The 13,163-nt window shown below is 36.8% G+C and overlaps 2 protein-coding genes and 1 pseudogene across 2 annotated transcripts; all 3 read left to right on the forward strand.

Annotated features, from left to right (window-relative positions):
• Positions 1–13: 13 nt before the first annotated feature.
• Positions 14–702, forward strand: LOC137736330 (probable galacturonosyltransferase-like 3; the record flags this gene model as incomplete). The annotated part of the gene is made up of 1 exon (XM_068475617.1): positions 14–702. A coding segment is annotated over one exon (645 nt), but the record flags the coding sequence as incomplete, so codon positions are not given.
• Positions 703–7,336: 6,634 nt separating this feature from the next.
• LOC137736331 (protein CRABS CLAW) lies at positions 7,337–9,364 on the forward strand. The gene is made up of 7 exons (XM_068475618.1): positions 7,337–7,500; positions 7,768–7,905; positions 8,290–8,395; positions 8,557–8,605; positions 8,863–8,938; positions 9,074–9,139; positions 9,272–9,364. The coding sequence occupies exons 1-7, from the start codon at positions 7,405–7,407 to the stop codon at positions 9,362–9,364; spliced, it is 624 nt and encodes a 207-aa protein (XP_068331719.1). The 5' UTR covers positions 7,337–7,404.
• Positions 9,365–10,777: 1,413 nt separating this feature from the next.
• Positions 10,778–12,962, forward strand: LOC137736443 (uncharacterized; annotated as a pseudogene).
• The last annotated feature ends 201 nt before the right edge of the window (positions 12,963–13,163 follow it).

Consider the following 13,163-nt stretch of genomic DNA (forward strand, 5'->3'; position numbering starts at 1 on the left):
ACAACAACCCTAAAACCCATCTTCCCCGACCCACTTCCTAGTTGCAACTGTACAATTTCCAGCGAATTCCACCGTCGTCGAGCCCCCCAAGTTTCGAGAAGCACCTGCATTCCGCAACGGACGAGGATGCCCCCAAACCTCATGGTCCTCGTTGGACCAGAACTCCCACTACGACACCTCCATCATCCACATCGCCATGACATTGGACACCACCTACCTCCGAGGCTCTGTTGTCGGCGTCTTCTCTGTCCTCTGTCACGCTACCTACCTCGAAAACATAGTCTTCCACTTCATCGCCACCTTCCACCGCAGTCGTCGCTCCTCCAACCTCCACCACGTCATCACCTCCACCTTCCCTTACCTCACCTTCCACCTCTACCACTTCGACTCCAACCTCGTCCGGGGCAAGATCTCATTCTTCGTCCGTTGCACCCTTGATCAGCCCCTGAACTACTCGCGCATCTACCTCGGGGATCTCTTCCCATTGGGCGTCCGTCGCATCATCTACTTTGACTCCGACCTCATCGTCGTCGACAACGTGGCAAGGCTGTGGCGGATCGACCTCAGGCGGCGCGTGCTGGGGGCGCCGGAGTACTGGTGCACACATGGCGGTCGGAGTACTAATGCCTTGAAGCAAAAGAGGTGGGTTGGGGGGTGAAGAGGGAGGAGTGGGTCTGGGGAGAGAGAAGGGATGGGAGGTGAAGAGAGAGGATAGGGAGAAGTCGGTCGGGGAAGATAGGTTTTAGGGTTTTTTTTTTTTTTTTTTTTTTTTAAGGGTAAATTATTATAATATTTTAAATGCATAAAAAAAATATGGCACAAATTTGACAGTCACATTACATTAGCACAAATGTGGATCCCATATTTGGCACGTTATCACTTAACGGTTTACTTAACAGATTTTCTAACGGATGTATGAAATTGAACTATTTTAAAGATGCTGTGAGTAATTGAAATTGACCTCAAACCTGAAGGGGTAAAATGTAATTTACCCAAAAACAAAACACCCAAATTGGGATCAAAATGAGACATCGTCATCCAATTGACCAGCTTGAACAATTTGGAGTTTTTCTCTCTTTAAAAAAAAAAAATATATATATATATATATATATATATATTATTAAGGGGGAGAATTAAAAACTATTACAATAATTTAGGAGATGGAAGAGTTTTGAATCTAGGACACATGAAGAATTTTTCTCTCTTTTGTTTGTTAATGTTGTTTGATGAGGTTGTTGGTTTAGTCACATTATTTCCTATGTCTTTTTTAAGGCATTTCCTATGTTTTCCTTAATTAATGTTGTGTTGTATCTTGTTTTCTTGTAAAGATTTATTTGTGTAGAGTCATAAACTATATATTCTGAAATTTACTCTGAAATCCGTTACCATAGCTTAATTCTCACCATAGTTCCTGCGTTTCCTAGAGGTAAACGGGCCACGAAATGATGACAAAGATTAGAAATGGTCCAAATGGACATGGTAGGAAGGTGTTCCTCCCCATATATTACCATTTTTGAATTAATAAAAAGAGATGGAAAGAGAGAAAACAGAAGGCAGATTGTCCTTGGATCAAGTAATTGCCGGTCGTCGTCGTACTGTAATTGTCGATTGCCATTGTGCCAGCTTATAGGAAATTGTCGACCGCTACTTTCTTTGTGCTCTTCTTGGTTTGGATAACCATTGATCGCTCATGCTTAATCTAGGATGGATGTCAAGTGTGTAACTGAAAGTATTGCTTTGTTTCGATAAACATTGGTCGTTAATGTTTGACCTGGACTGGTGTGGATAATGTAATCCTTATTACCATCACTGGCAAGTTGTTGGGGCATCCTTGGTATATATCACGGTTTAGGGTTTAAAATTTAGGGCACACTAACTAACATGTAAACTTGTCAATCATATAAAACTCCACACCCAAATTGTACTCTCTAAAATAAGAGGCACGGGGAACGCGGATTGAAGATTTCCGAAACCCTAGTTTTTTTTTCTTACTCAAATCGAAAACCCGAGTATGGGTAATCCTGTAGCTACAACTCTATCGGTTGATAAAATCATAAAAAAACTTGTAAATTGTTAGAGAATGGAGTAATAATTATAGGGAAATGATAAACACACATTTTGTTTAGTTTCTTAATTACACACTCATGTCACTTAGTAGTATTCATTTTCACTTGTAAGTGAAAGGTCTTATGTTCGATTATCGTCAAAGACAAATTTGAATCATATTATCTATACTAAAAGGGTGGGGGAGTGGGTTAAACCTTATAATAAGTTAGTAATAATGTAATTACCTTTAATTTATTCAATCCAATCAACAGTTAAAAATAAAGAAGGGTGTAAGAAAAACTAAAAATGATGTATAAAAATCATTTTTCTAATTATAAGTGCATGTAAATGAATTAACCTAACAGCTAGGATGAGAGAGAAAGCACCCTAAAGGTTAGGAAAGTGTACAATGAACACATCTAGGTAGCTAGAGCCTAAAAAGATATGGTACTGAGATGGGTCTAATCTTAATTTCCCGATGGAGACAGAAGGTGGAGGTGAACATGCATCCAATGATTGTGTCCAAATATGTTAAGGAAGGGAACCACAAATCCAATTGGAACAAGATCGATCATACTCAGGAGTCGTGACCTGAATAAGAGATTCTCATCTCTTGACATATTGTTAATCGTCTATTAAACGAATAATGTACTTTTGAACACATGACAAGTATTTATTTGACGATGGCAATATTAAAACTAAGTCTTAGGCCATCTCCAACCGAGGGCTAGGCTAGAGGGTTGTGGAATCTGAGAAGGCCCCACGGAATCGGAGAGGGGTAGAGGGCTGGAGGGCTGGCTGCAATTCGGGGCTGGTCAGAAAATATAGCTTTCATGTCGGTTATAACCGACATGATTGCTTAAAATTTTTTTGAATACGATGGCTAGTCAACTAGCCGTTGTATTCAAATTTTTTTTATTTTTTTATAAATACCTAAACCATTCATTAAATTTAAATTCTAATTTTTTTGGTTTTTTGGGCCAGTTATCGTTGTAGTTTTTAAATTTAAATAATAAATTATGTTTAGCCCTATGGCCCTTTGACCCTCGGTTGGAAACGGTTTTTTGTGGCATGGCTAAAACGAGCCCTCTGGCCCTCGGTTGCAGACGGAGGCAAATATGGCATTGTACTGTTCATTAAAATATTAATATTTTGGAGAATCTTAGAGGGCCAGAGAGCTAAAACGAGCCCTCTGGCCAGCCCTCGGTTGGAGATGGCCTTAGTTGCACGAGAGAATCTCACAACCAAAGCCGGAAGGGTCTGGTCTGGTAATAAGTGGGGGAACTGGTTACTCTGGTGTGGTAACAAGTGGAGGAACTGGTAACTTTGCTAAGGTTCAAAGAAGACATGGGAATCTCGTGGGGATCTCGTGGGGCGTCCAATCCACATACAAAACGTATCATGGAGAAGCAGAAAGACGCAGAAGAGAGAGGGCTGCAGAGGCAGGCATGAAATTTACCAGGCATGCAAAAAATTGAAAGGAAAAGGAGACCTTGGGAAAATAGTTGTATCACGAGCAAAGAGAGGTGGAGATTCAAGTGTAAAAATGGCTTTATTTCCTGTTTGGGAAAGTGAGAGAATCGTCCCATCACAAAAAAAAAAAAAAAGACGCAAATATGAATATAAACAACTTATGTCCTGGCAAGCCATTTGCCTTTTGCTATCTCCTAAATTCAATATATTCACACTCTGCACTGGTGAGTGAGGAAAGTGACATGTGATTTTAGCACTGGTCTCTTTCAGGTTTCCAACTTTGGCATTGCACCCACAAAAGAAGGAAGGGATGACAGGACCTCTTCTCTTCGCTACTACAGTAGTACAGTACTAATAAGCTATGCTATGTTTATTACCTTTTCAATCTTTTCTTCAATTTTTTCATTGATTCAGTTCGTTCACTTTCATTCACTTCTAACTTTTCTTTCATTCAACTCATTAAACTTCGAACTGCCTGGTTACTGGTTGGCTCCAAATTCCGATTCATATTTACTATAGGCTAGCTAGGTCGTCGTTGCACACCAAATTTATTTACCATACAATGTGAAATGTATCACCTTAGTATCTTACTTGTTACTTACTAGAAGTACATGATGTAAAGAAAGGGTCCATTTTTTTTTTTTTTTAGTACATCGATATTTTTACACTAAGGGGAGGGAGAGTTCGACTAAGCCACACAATGGGCAGCCTAATTTGGTATCGAAGTTGCCATCCATGAGATTCGAACCTAAGGCCTCTCACTTCCAAGTGAATAGGAATACCACCAGACCGTAGTACTGAGTAGCAAGAGGGTCCATATTTGAATAAATACAACACAAACGAAACTACTTTCTCAGCTGATCTTATCTTTAACATGATGTGAAACTCATGAGATTATGGGAAAATGGAGAGATCAATCCTATGTGACTGGATTTGGATAATGGTTGGTTTTATATATACTAGCATATGGGCACACACAAAGTGTGAGAAAATTTTTTATTTTTGTTTTTGAAATAGAAGGAGAGATGAAGAGAGTGATAGAGAATGTGGGGGTAGGAAGTTTTTTTTTTTTTTAATTTTTAATTTTTGAATTACAGATATTTTAGTATTCGTGTTCTGTTTCAATTAGACGGTTAAACTGGTAATTTCATAGGGTTTTGATTGACAATGAGTGTTTTATTAATTAGTAGATATATATAACATTTGCCTTCACATTTTGTGTGTATGAACACATTTTTTTAGAAAATGAGAAGGAGAGAGGGAGGGAGGGAGAGAGAACGGTGGGGGGGGGGGAGTGGGAGGTTTTTGCTTTTGGTTCTTTTTTTTTTAATTTTAAATATTAGAGATATTTTAATATCATGGGACTTTAATAAAAAACAGTAAAATTTGGACCTATAAAATTACATTATTGCCCATCATTTTTTTTTTTTTTTGTGATAGAAGATTAAGTTATCTTTTCATCCTTTTTGGTTGATAAAAATGATTTCATTAATATATATATATATATATATATATATATATATATATATATATATAATTAGCACTATAAAATTCTCATTTTATACTCTAAATTTTTTATACTTAAAAACACAAATATGTGAGGATAAACCTAATTGTTGTTACCATGATCCCGAGACCACCACTATAGCAGGTGATGAAAGAAGACTTACTAGAGCCGCTATTGTAGTAGTTAAAAAAAAAAAAAGCTTCTACCACTCAAGACCTTGTGTACTTCGAACTTTTTTATTTTATTTTTTTATTTTTTATTTTTTATTTTATTTTTGTGAGCAGGAAATTCCTTTAACTACATAAAACAACAACTCCCATCTATCAAGGAGGGTTGGTTTATAACTGTTGTGTCCAGTTCCAAACGTAGTGGGTAGTACTTGCTTTCAAGCACGTTCAAATATGTCCTCAATTATAGGATGTTGTTTTACACGAATAACAACTCTAATTACTTTTGTATTTTTTTTTAACATATGATATTATCTACACTGGAAGGGAGTTGAGCTTAGCGTCACAATGGGCTAACAATAATGTGGCTCAAATTCGCCTTTGGCGAGAATCAAACCTAAGACCGTTCACTTACAAGTGAAGAGAAATACCACTATACCATAATACTAAGTGGCAATTTATTTTGTATTTTAAAACATAATATTTTCCTTTATCCTTATTAGTTAAGTCCAATTAGAATTCTAACAAAATACACCAATAAGGAGTGCAAAATGAAATTTTTAGAGTGCTAATAACAGTTTATATATATGTGTGTGTGTGTATGTTAGGATACAGGGACACACATCTTTGACATCAGTTTTGTAGACCCACTCCCTAATGTGTTTCACAATTTGAACCGTCTATATTTGAGTATATCATTCATAGATCATTACTTAAAAAAATTAGATAAATTCAAAATCATTAATACATTTATTTGTAGTGAAGAAAATAGACGAATATGGTTATACAAAGAAACACTAAATTTAATCCAACGGTCATATAGTTTCGGATTTGGTGAAATTTTATAGACGTGATCTTTGAGATAAGACACAAAAGATAGACGGTTGGATAGTTAAAATACATTACGGAATGACCCCCATAAAAAAGTGTGTGAAAATATATGACAAAAATTTGTGGACCCGAATCTGAACCCTCTATATATATGATGTATGATCTTCATCAACTAGCTATCACTCTCTTATCGGAAAAAATTATCTATCCCCCTTTTAAAATTTTTTTCTGTTTGTTGAAAAATGTCCAATTTAATTTGAATTCCTACTAAGGCTACTATAAACCCCAAATTGAAAAAGAAAACTTCCCGTCAAGATTTTCATTTTGTGAATGGTCCTAGCTCCTATAGATGTTAATAGGCAATAGGGTATATCACAAAAAGTGGCTAAATGTTCTATTGCAAATTGTTTCTCTGGTGGTCTTGGTGGGTAACAATATTTTTGATGGGAAATGTCGTCTACTGTGGGATCCTGCACCATGCAGGGTAAATAATATATATACATATATATTATATATAATACAATCAATATTAATACCCTGCACTAATGTTTTTTACTTTGTTATGATGATGTATAATCAAATTATATATTCATATCAATATCAAGAATCTTTATTATGTTAATTCGTCCGTCTATATGTATGCATTCTTTCAAGTTTTTTTCTTTGGCTAAGGCATCAGTCAATAGATGATTAGTTGACGGCTTGAGGAAATAAAAAAGTAAAATTTTACTGTCTGAACATCATAATCGGAACCGTTCATTATCGTTATCATTTCTAAATATCATATTTGTAAAAAGTCATTCAATTTCGAGGTTGCTTAGTCATTCATATGTGTTAAACCAATCAATGATTTTAGTAACAATTAGCATTCTCATGATGAATGGTCAATTTGTTTAGTGGCTAAAATGTCTCCAAATTGAATAATCATAAGTGGAAGAAAAAATAAGTCCCGTGAAGGGACAAAAGCATTATCCTACCAAAAATACTCTAGCTTAAAAAGAAACCAAATTGCTAGTTAGTTTTTTCCAACCAAATTTACTTGGGAAGAAGGTAAAAGAAAATTGGAGCACAAATGGGATCTTTTCTCGAGAAAATGGCGAGATGTTGAGTCAATGTCTTTTTAGCAAAGCTTGTGGTTCGTACTTACGTCTAACTGAGTTCTGCATTGCAATTAAGTGCAGCTAGCAGAAGTACGATGTTGATGACTAGTAACTTTAGATTTCCTTTTGACGCTATCCACCTAGCCACTTGTCCTAATCTATAAGTGCCTCCTACTCAGCCCTTCATATCATCACAAACCCCAAACTTTCATCTTACAACCTCATCTACTTCTTCTTCTTCTTCATCTTCGAACTGTAGCCTTTTCTTTTTCTTTCCAACATGAGCATGGAAGAGAAAGTTACCATGGACTTCATTAATCAGCCATTTGAGAACCTTTGCTATGTTCGGTGCAACTTCTGCAACACTGTCCTTGCGGTAATCAAACCTATGTGTGTGTGTGTATGTATATGCATGATATATATAGGTTGTGCACCTTTATATATATGTTGACGAACTCCAATTAAAATAAAACCCACATTCTCTCTCTATCAATAAGTATCACTTTCAGAATCATGCCCTAACATTATTTACTTTTCTCTCTTCTCTAATCTGCCAGCTGCTGTTTGTTGTTTGTAAATATATATATAGTTTTGGAAAGAAAAAGAAACTTGTTTTTAACTAATTAATTGGATGTTTCTGTAGGTTGGGCTTCCATGCAAAAGGTTGATGGACACAATAACTGTGAAATGCGGCCATTGCAGTAACCTTTCCTTTCTCAGCACCAGATCCCCACTCGAAGGTCAATGCCTTCCTGATCACCCCACCTCCTTGACTCTTCAGGTAAATATTACTAATTACTCTGCTAGCTAGTTTCTCTCGATCATATATACACATAAAACCATAGATGGTAGTCACATCCGTCGACATATACATAATCAGTACTATATATACGTATACATTTATGCTACATATGTGAACGCCAAACCTGCGTTGGGGTAAAAGTTTTCTTATACATATGTATGATATGTTCCTGGCTAGTGATATATCTCTCTAGGGTTTTCCTACGGTATAGTATAAACCCTAGTGATATATATATATATATATATATATATATATATATATATATATCTATGCATAAGAAACCAGAAGAAATTAATTAAGAAAGCATATCTCTATTTGTGTGTGTTGCTAACTAAGGAAAGTGATCAATATCTGAATGAGAAGCAGGCGGGCTGTTGCAATGACTTCAGGAAGGGCCAATCCTCCTCATCATCGTTGTCACCTGTATCAAGCAACCCACCATCCCCCAAAGCACCCTTTGTTGTCAAACGTACGTACAAGTGTACAACCACATTTCACGAGGCTTAATTAGTCAATCCCTTAATTTAATGATAGCTAGATTTAAATATAATTAAACGAGTTGTTACTCTTCTATGGATTTATGGTCAATCTGCTTATAAATTACATGTCGATATGTTTTTTGTTTTGCAGCACCTGAGAAGAAACACAGACTTCCATCTGCTTACAATCGGTTCATGAAGTAAGGAGATCCATGCTAAGCCATCTTGATTAATTAAATATTATATTGTGCTGTTAATTTACATTTTTTGTTCTTTCACATTGACATTTTGAAGTAACCTCGAGGGAGGCTTTATTCGTGAATCAAAGATGCATGTAAAGCGTGAAATTAATCATTAAGCATCATACATGTCACCATAATCGAAAACTCTAAGAAAATTATGCAGATCGATATCACAAATAACCAAATTAATGCATCGATCTTTGTGTTTTTGATAGAGATGAGATCAAGCGAATCAAAGCAGCCAACCCAGAGGTTCCACATCGTGAGGCTTTTAGTGCTGCAGCAAAAAATGTAAGGTTCCCTTTTTCTGCTGTCTAGGGTTTCAAACTTTCAAGTACAAATATATATAGATTTTTGCCAAAGTCGTGTTTATAATTTAAAAAATATCCTAACTTTGCTGTATCAATATATAATCTTGTATTATAGTGGGCTAGGTGCATTCCCAGTCAGTCGTCTGCAGGATCAGGTTCTGGGAGCTGCAGCAACAACAACGTAAGTGACAATACCTTGTTTTTCTGTTTATATTTTGAATATTGTTCATCTTAGATTTTTTTTTTCACTTTCTATTTTTCGTGGCATGAAGAAAGTTGGGTTTAATTTGCCTCTCTGATTGATGCTTTCAAGGGCTCAGATTTTGCAGGAATGAACATGCTAGCTACGTGCTGCCAAAACCCTAAAACGCCACGACTACATGGGTATCATGGAGATCTTAAATAACCATATCCGCAGCTGCTTCCTACCTACTTCATCCCTCATTAGCAGTTTAGCGTGCGTGCAATTAATTAAGTACTCTCGTTTAGTTCGTGTTTAGAACTTTGACCCTCCTTACTTTTCGTTTCTTTTGTTCATGAACTTAATTTCCGTGCTAAGAGTACCTTGATTGGTGTTTGGTAATTTGTATTGAATTAGAATGACTGATCAGTGTTCTAATTTTGTATTATTTGATGCTTTTATTAATTTAACGTTTTGAGTTTCACCATTAGTTTCTCATTTTATATATAGCTTTTTCAAATCTCTTGTAATATTTTCATGAAACCCTACCTAATACCAAATCCTAGAAAAGATATGTTATGTGCAAGACCGATGAATTATTTTCTTATAATTATTCTGTTATACAACAATTATCGTTCATAAGATTTCAGCTCATAACCTTCTTATTCAAAAGTATTGAGAAACAAGTGTAATTAAAAGTGCTTTTGTGAGAGTAAAAACACTTCCTTAATGAGTACAAGTACTTTTCTTTTTAAATTGATCGTTGGCAAAAAGGCCTGATCACCATTTACAGATTGGTTATAGTGGGCTTTTCGATAGCTTCAACTCAATCTCCTTAGCAGGCAGGGATTCTTGTACTTCGGCTTTCTTTTGGATTCAAAATAACTTATATCAACTAGAGATTAGATATTTGACCTTTAAACATCCCTCAAAATATAAAACAATGTTTACATTGCAAGTGTTAACTGAAGCAGCCATTGTTGACTAAAGAAGCAGCCATTGTTGACTAAAGAATTAGGAAATCAGACATGAAATCCATTGTAATTAATAGAGTAGTTGTAAGCAGTAAATTTAGATATAGGCAGTAGTTTCATATCAGTTTTTTTTTTACTTCTTGTACTGGTTTCATACCTGATCATCATTGCTTGTATTCCTATATAAATCCTCCGATTGGGAGATGAAAATATCAAGAAATTAACTCTATTTTGGCATGGTATCAGAGCCATTCTGATCCAAAAAAAGGAGTTTCTATTCTGATTAACCTACTGGAACTACTGCCATCTACCCCATAAGACCTGCAGAATAGCAGGCCTTCTACTTTCATACGAATCCAATCTCTCTTTGGCCATATCTGCCAACATCACTACCCATATTGAGCTTGTTAACCATATACATTCCGCTGCATCTCTACCCATCTTCTGTCCATTTGCAATATCTCCACGAACCCATAAAGCTTTCAAAAAAAAAAAAACAAAAAAAAAATTTTTAAATACTACCCCATACCCTATAAACCATACCCGTTGGAATCACCCAACAAACCCGTGCCATTGCCTCTTCCTCCTTGCATTTTGTTCCTGCATCTCTCTCAGTGAGACTGACTCTCTATTGTTTCAATAAAGAGAATTCGTTGCAGTAGTAATGGGTGACTCCAAGACCACTGTTTCAGCTGCTGTTACACAAACTGATGTCTCTGCATATCACCCCAGACAAGTTGGATGGGTCCAACTATTCCTCGTGGTCCCAAAGTGTCCGCATCTACATCACTGGCAGAGGCAAATGGTCTTATGTCAGTGGAAAAAAGAAGGCACCAGCAGAAGCCGATGCATCGTATGCTATATGGAAGGAAGAGAATGCCATGGTTCAATCTTGGCTTCTCAACTCCATGACTAGAGATTTGCGGGCCATTTTTCTCCGACTCTCTACTGCAAAAGATGTTTGGGATGCTATTACCCAAACTTACTCAATTGAAAAAGATGCATCAAAATTATATGAACTTCGCCGTCAAGCATTGGCGACTCGCCAGAATGGTGAGCCTTTATCTGCATATTATGGTAAACTTCAGCAAACATGGCAAGAAATAGATTTCTTACGTCCTGGAAAATTGAAATGTGCTGATGATGTTGTTGCTCGAGAGACGGAAATTTCAGAAGAAAGATTGTATGATTTTCTGGCTGGCCTTAATCCTCATTTAGATCATGTTCGCAGTCAAGTTTTGACTCAAACACCTTTGCCATCTGTTCGTGCTGCTTATGCTCTTGTGAATGCTGAAGCAAGTAGGCAAACCATTATGTTGGTTGGCCCACAAGTGGAAGGATCAGCCATGGTAGCTGCTCCGTCTCGATTTCCCCGTGGAGTCTCGAATTCTCGATCAGGTAGATCTAAAGTTACTGATACAAGGAAGTGTACTTATTGTGACAAGGATAAGCATACTAGAGACACTTGTTTTAAGTTGCATGGATATCCTGATTGGTGGGTTCAAAAGAAGGAAAATCAAAAGAAAAACATTGTTGGATCACAAGCACACCTGTCTACACCAACGCCTTCCGTGCCTCGAGTAGATCAATCTGCTCACTCAGTTTCTCCTACTACTGCTTCCACTTCCTTAGTCGACGCAGGTAACTTTGGTTTTGCCTTGAACACCACATTTGGTGCTCCAAATAAACCTTGGATCATTGATTCGGGGGCTTCTGACCATATGACCAATAACTCTTCATGGTTTGCTTCTCACACTACTCCACCTTTAAATACCGTTAAAGTTGCTAATGGTATTTCCACTCCAGTGCTTGGAGCAGGCTCCATCTCATTAACACCATGCCTATCTCTCTCATCTGTTTTACATGTTCCTAATCTTTCTCACAATTTGCTTTCCATTGGTAAACTTACAAATCAACTAAACTGTCTTGCCATCTTTTCTCCTACTCATTGTTGGTTTCAGGATATTCGAACGAAAGCGTTGATTGGTCATGGTAGAGAGAGGGGAGGTCTATACTACTTGGACTTACCACCAGATTGTGAGAAGACAAGTTACAGTTGTCAAGTGGAAGCTAAACAATTTGAAGCTTCTGAAAAAATTTGGTTATGGCACAAAAGATTGGGACATCCTTCCTTTCAGTACCTGCAATATCTATTCCCTTCTTTATTTTCTAAAGTCAAGGTTTCTAATTTCCATTGTGAAACTTGCATCTTTTCTAAAAATCATCGTGTCTCATTTCCTTTAAGCTCCAATAAAAGTGATGTTCCTTTCTCTCTTATTCATTCTGATGTTTGGGGACCATTTCATATTCCTACTTATACTGGTGCTAAATACTTTGTCTCTTTCATTGATGACTGCACTCGAGTTTCTTGGGTATACTTACTAAAAAGTAAGAGTGAGGTTATGTATGTTTTTCCAATATTTCATCAAATGATTCAAACCCAATTTAATGCTAAAATTCAAGTTGTTCGATCTGACAATGGGAAAGAGTATTTGAATTATGGACTTGGAACATTTTTTCAACAAGAAGGTATCATTCATCAAACATCTTGTCCACATACTCCTCAACAGAACGGTATAGCAGAACGTAAAAATCGTCACCTCTTGGATGTGGCTCGATCTTTATGTTTTGCTATGCATGTTCCTAAACGTTTTTGGGGTGATGCCATTCACACAGCTGTTTTTCTTATCAATCGCATGCCATCACGTGTTCTCCAATTTCAAACACCTATCCAAACCCCTTCCCAGTATCATTCTCTTCCTTCACTCCTTCATATTCCTCCAAAAGTGTTTGGTTGTGTCTGCTATGTTCATGTCCACATGCAAAATCGTGATAAGTTGGATCCTCGAGCCATCAAATGTATGTTTATTGGCTATTCTGCTACTCATAAAGGGTATCGATGTTACTATCCTCCCAATGGGAAAATTTTTGTCTCTATGGATGTTACCTTTCAGGAACAAGAGGCTTATTTTTCAGAGGGAGATTCGGTCACTTCTCTTCAGGGGGAGATGGGGAGTAAGGAGGAAGAGCAGTTGCCACTTGACATTGGT

This window comes from Pyrus communis, chromosome 6, assembly GCF_963583255.1.
Source record: "Pyrus communis chromosome 6, drPyrComm1.1, whole genome shotgun sequence".
NCBI lineage: Eukaryota > Viridiplantae > Streptophyta > Magnoliopsida > Rosales > Rosaceae > Pyrus > Pyrus communis.

Coding starts and splice junctions, on each gene's coding strand:
- LOC137736331 (XM_068475618.1), top strand. CDS start 7,405: ATGAGCATGGAAGAGAAAGTTACCATGGACTTCATTAATCAGCCATTT. Junction 8,939..9,073: donor TTAGTGCTGCAGCAAAAAAT/GTAAGGTTCCCT, acceptor CTTGTATTATAG/TGGGCTAGGTGCATTCCCAG. Junction 9,140..9,271: donor GGAGCTGCAGCAACAACAAC/GTAAGTGACAAT, acceptor GATGCTTTCAAG/GGCTCAGATTTTGCAGGAAT.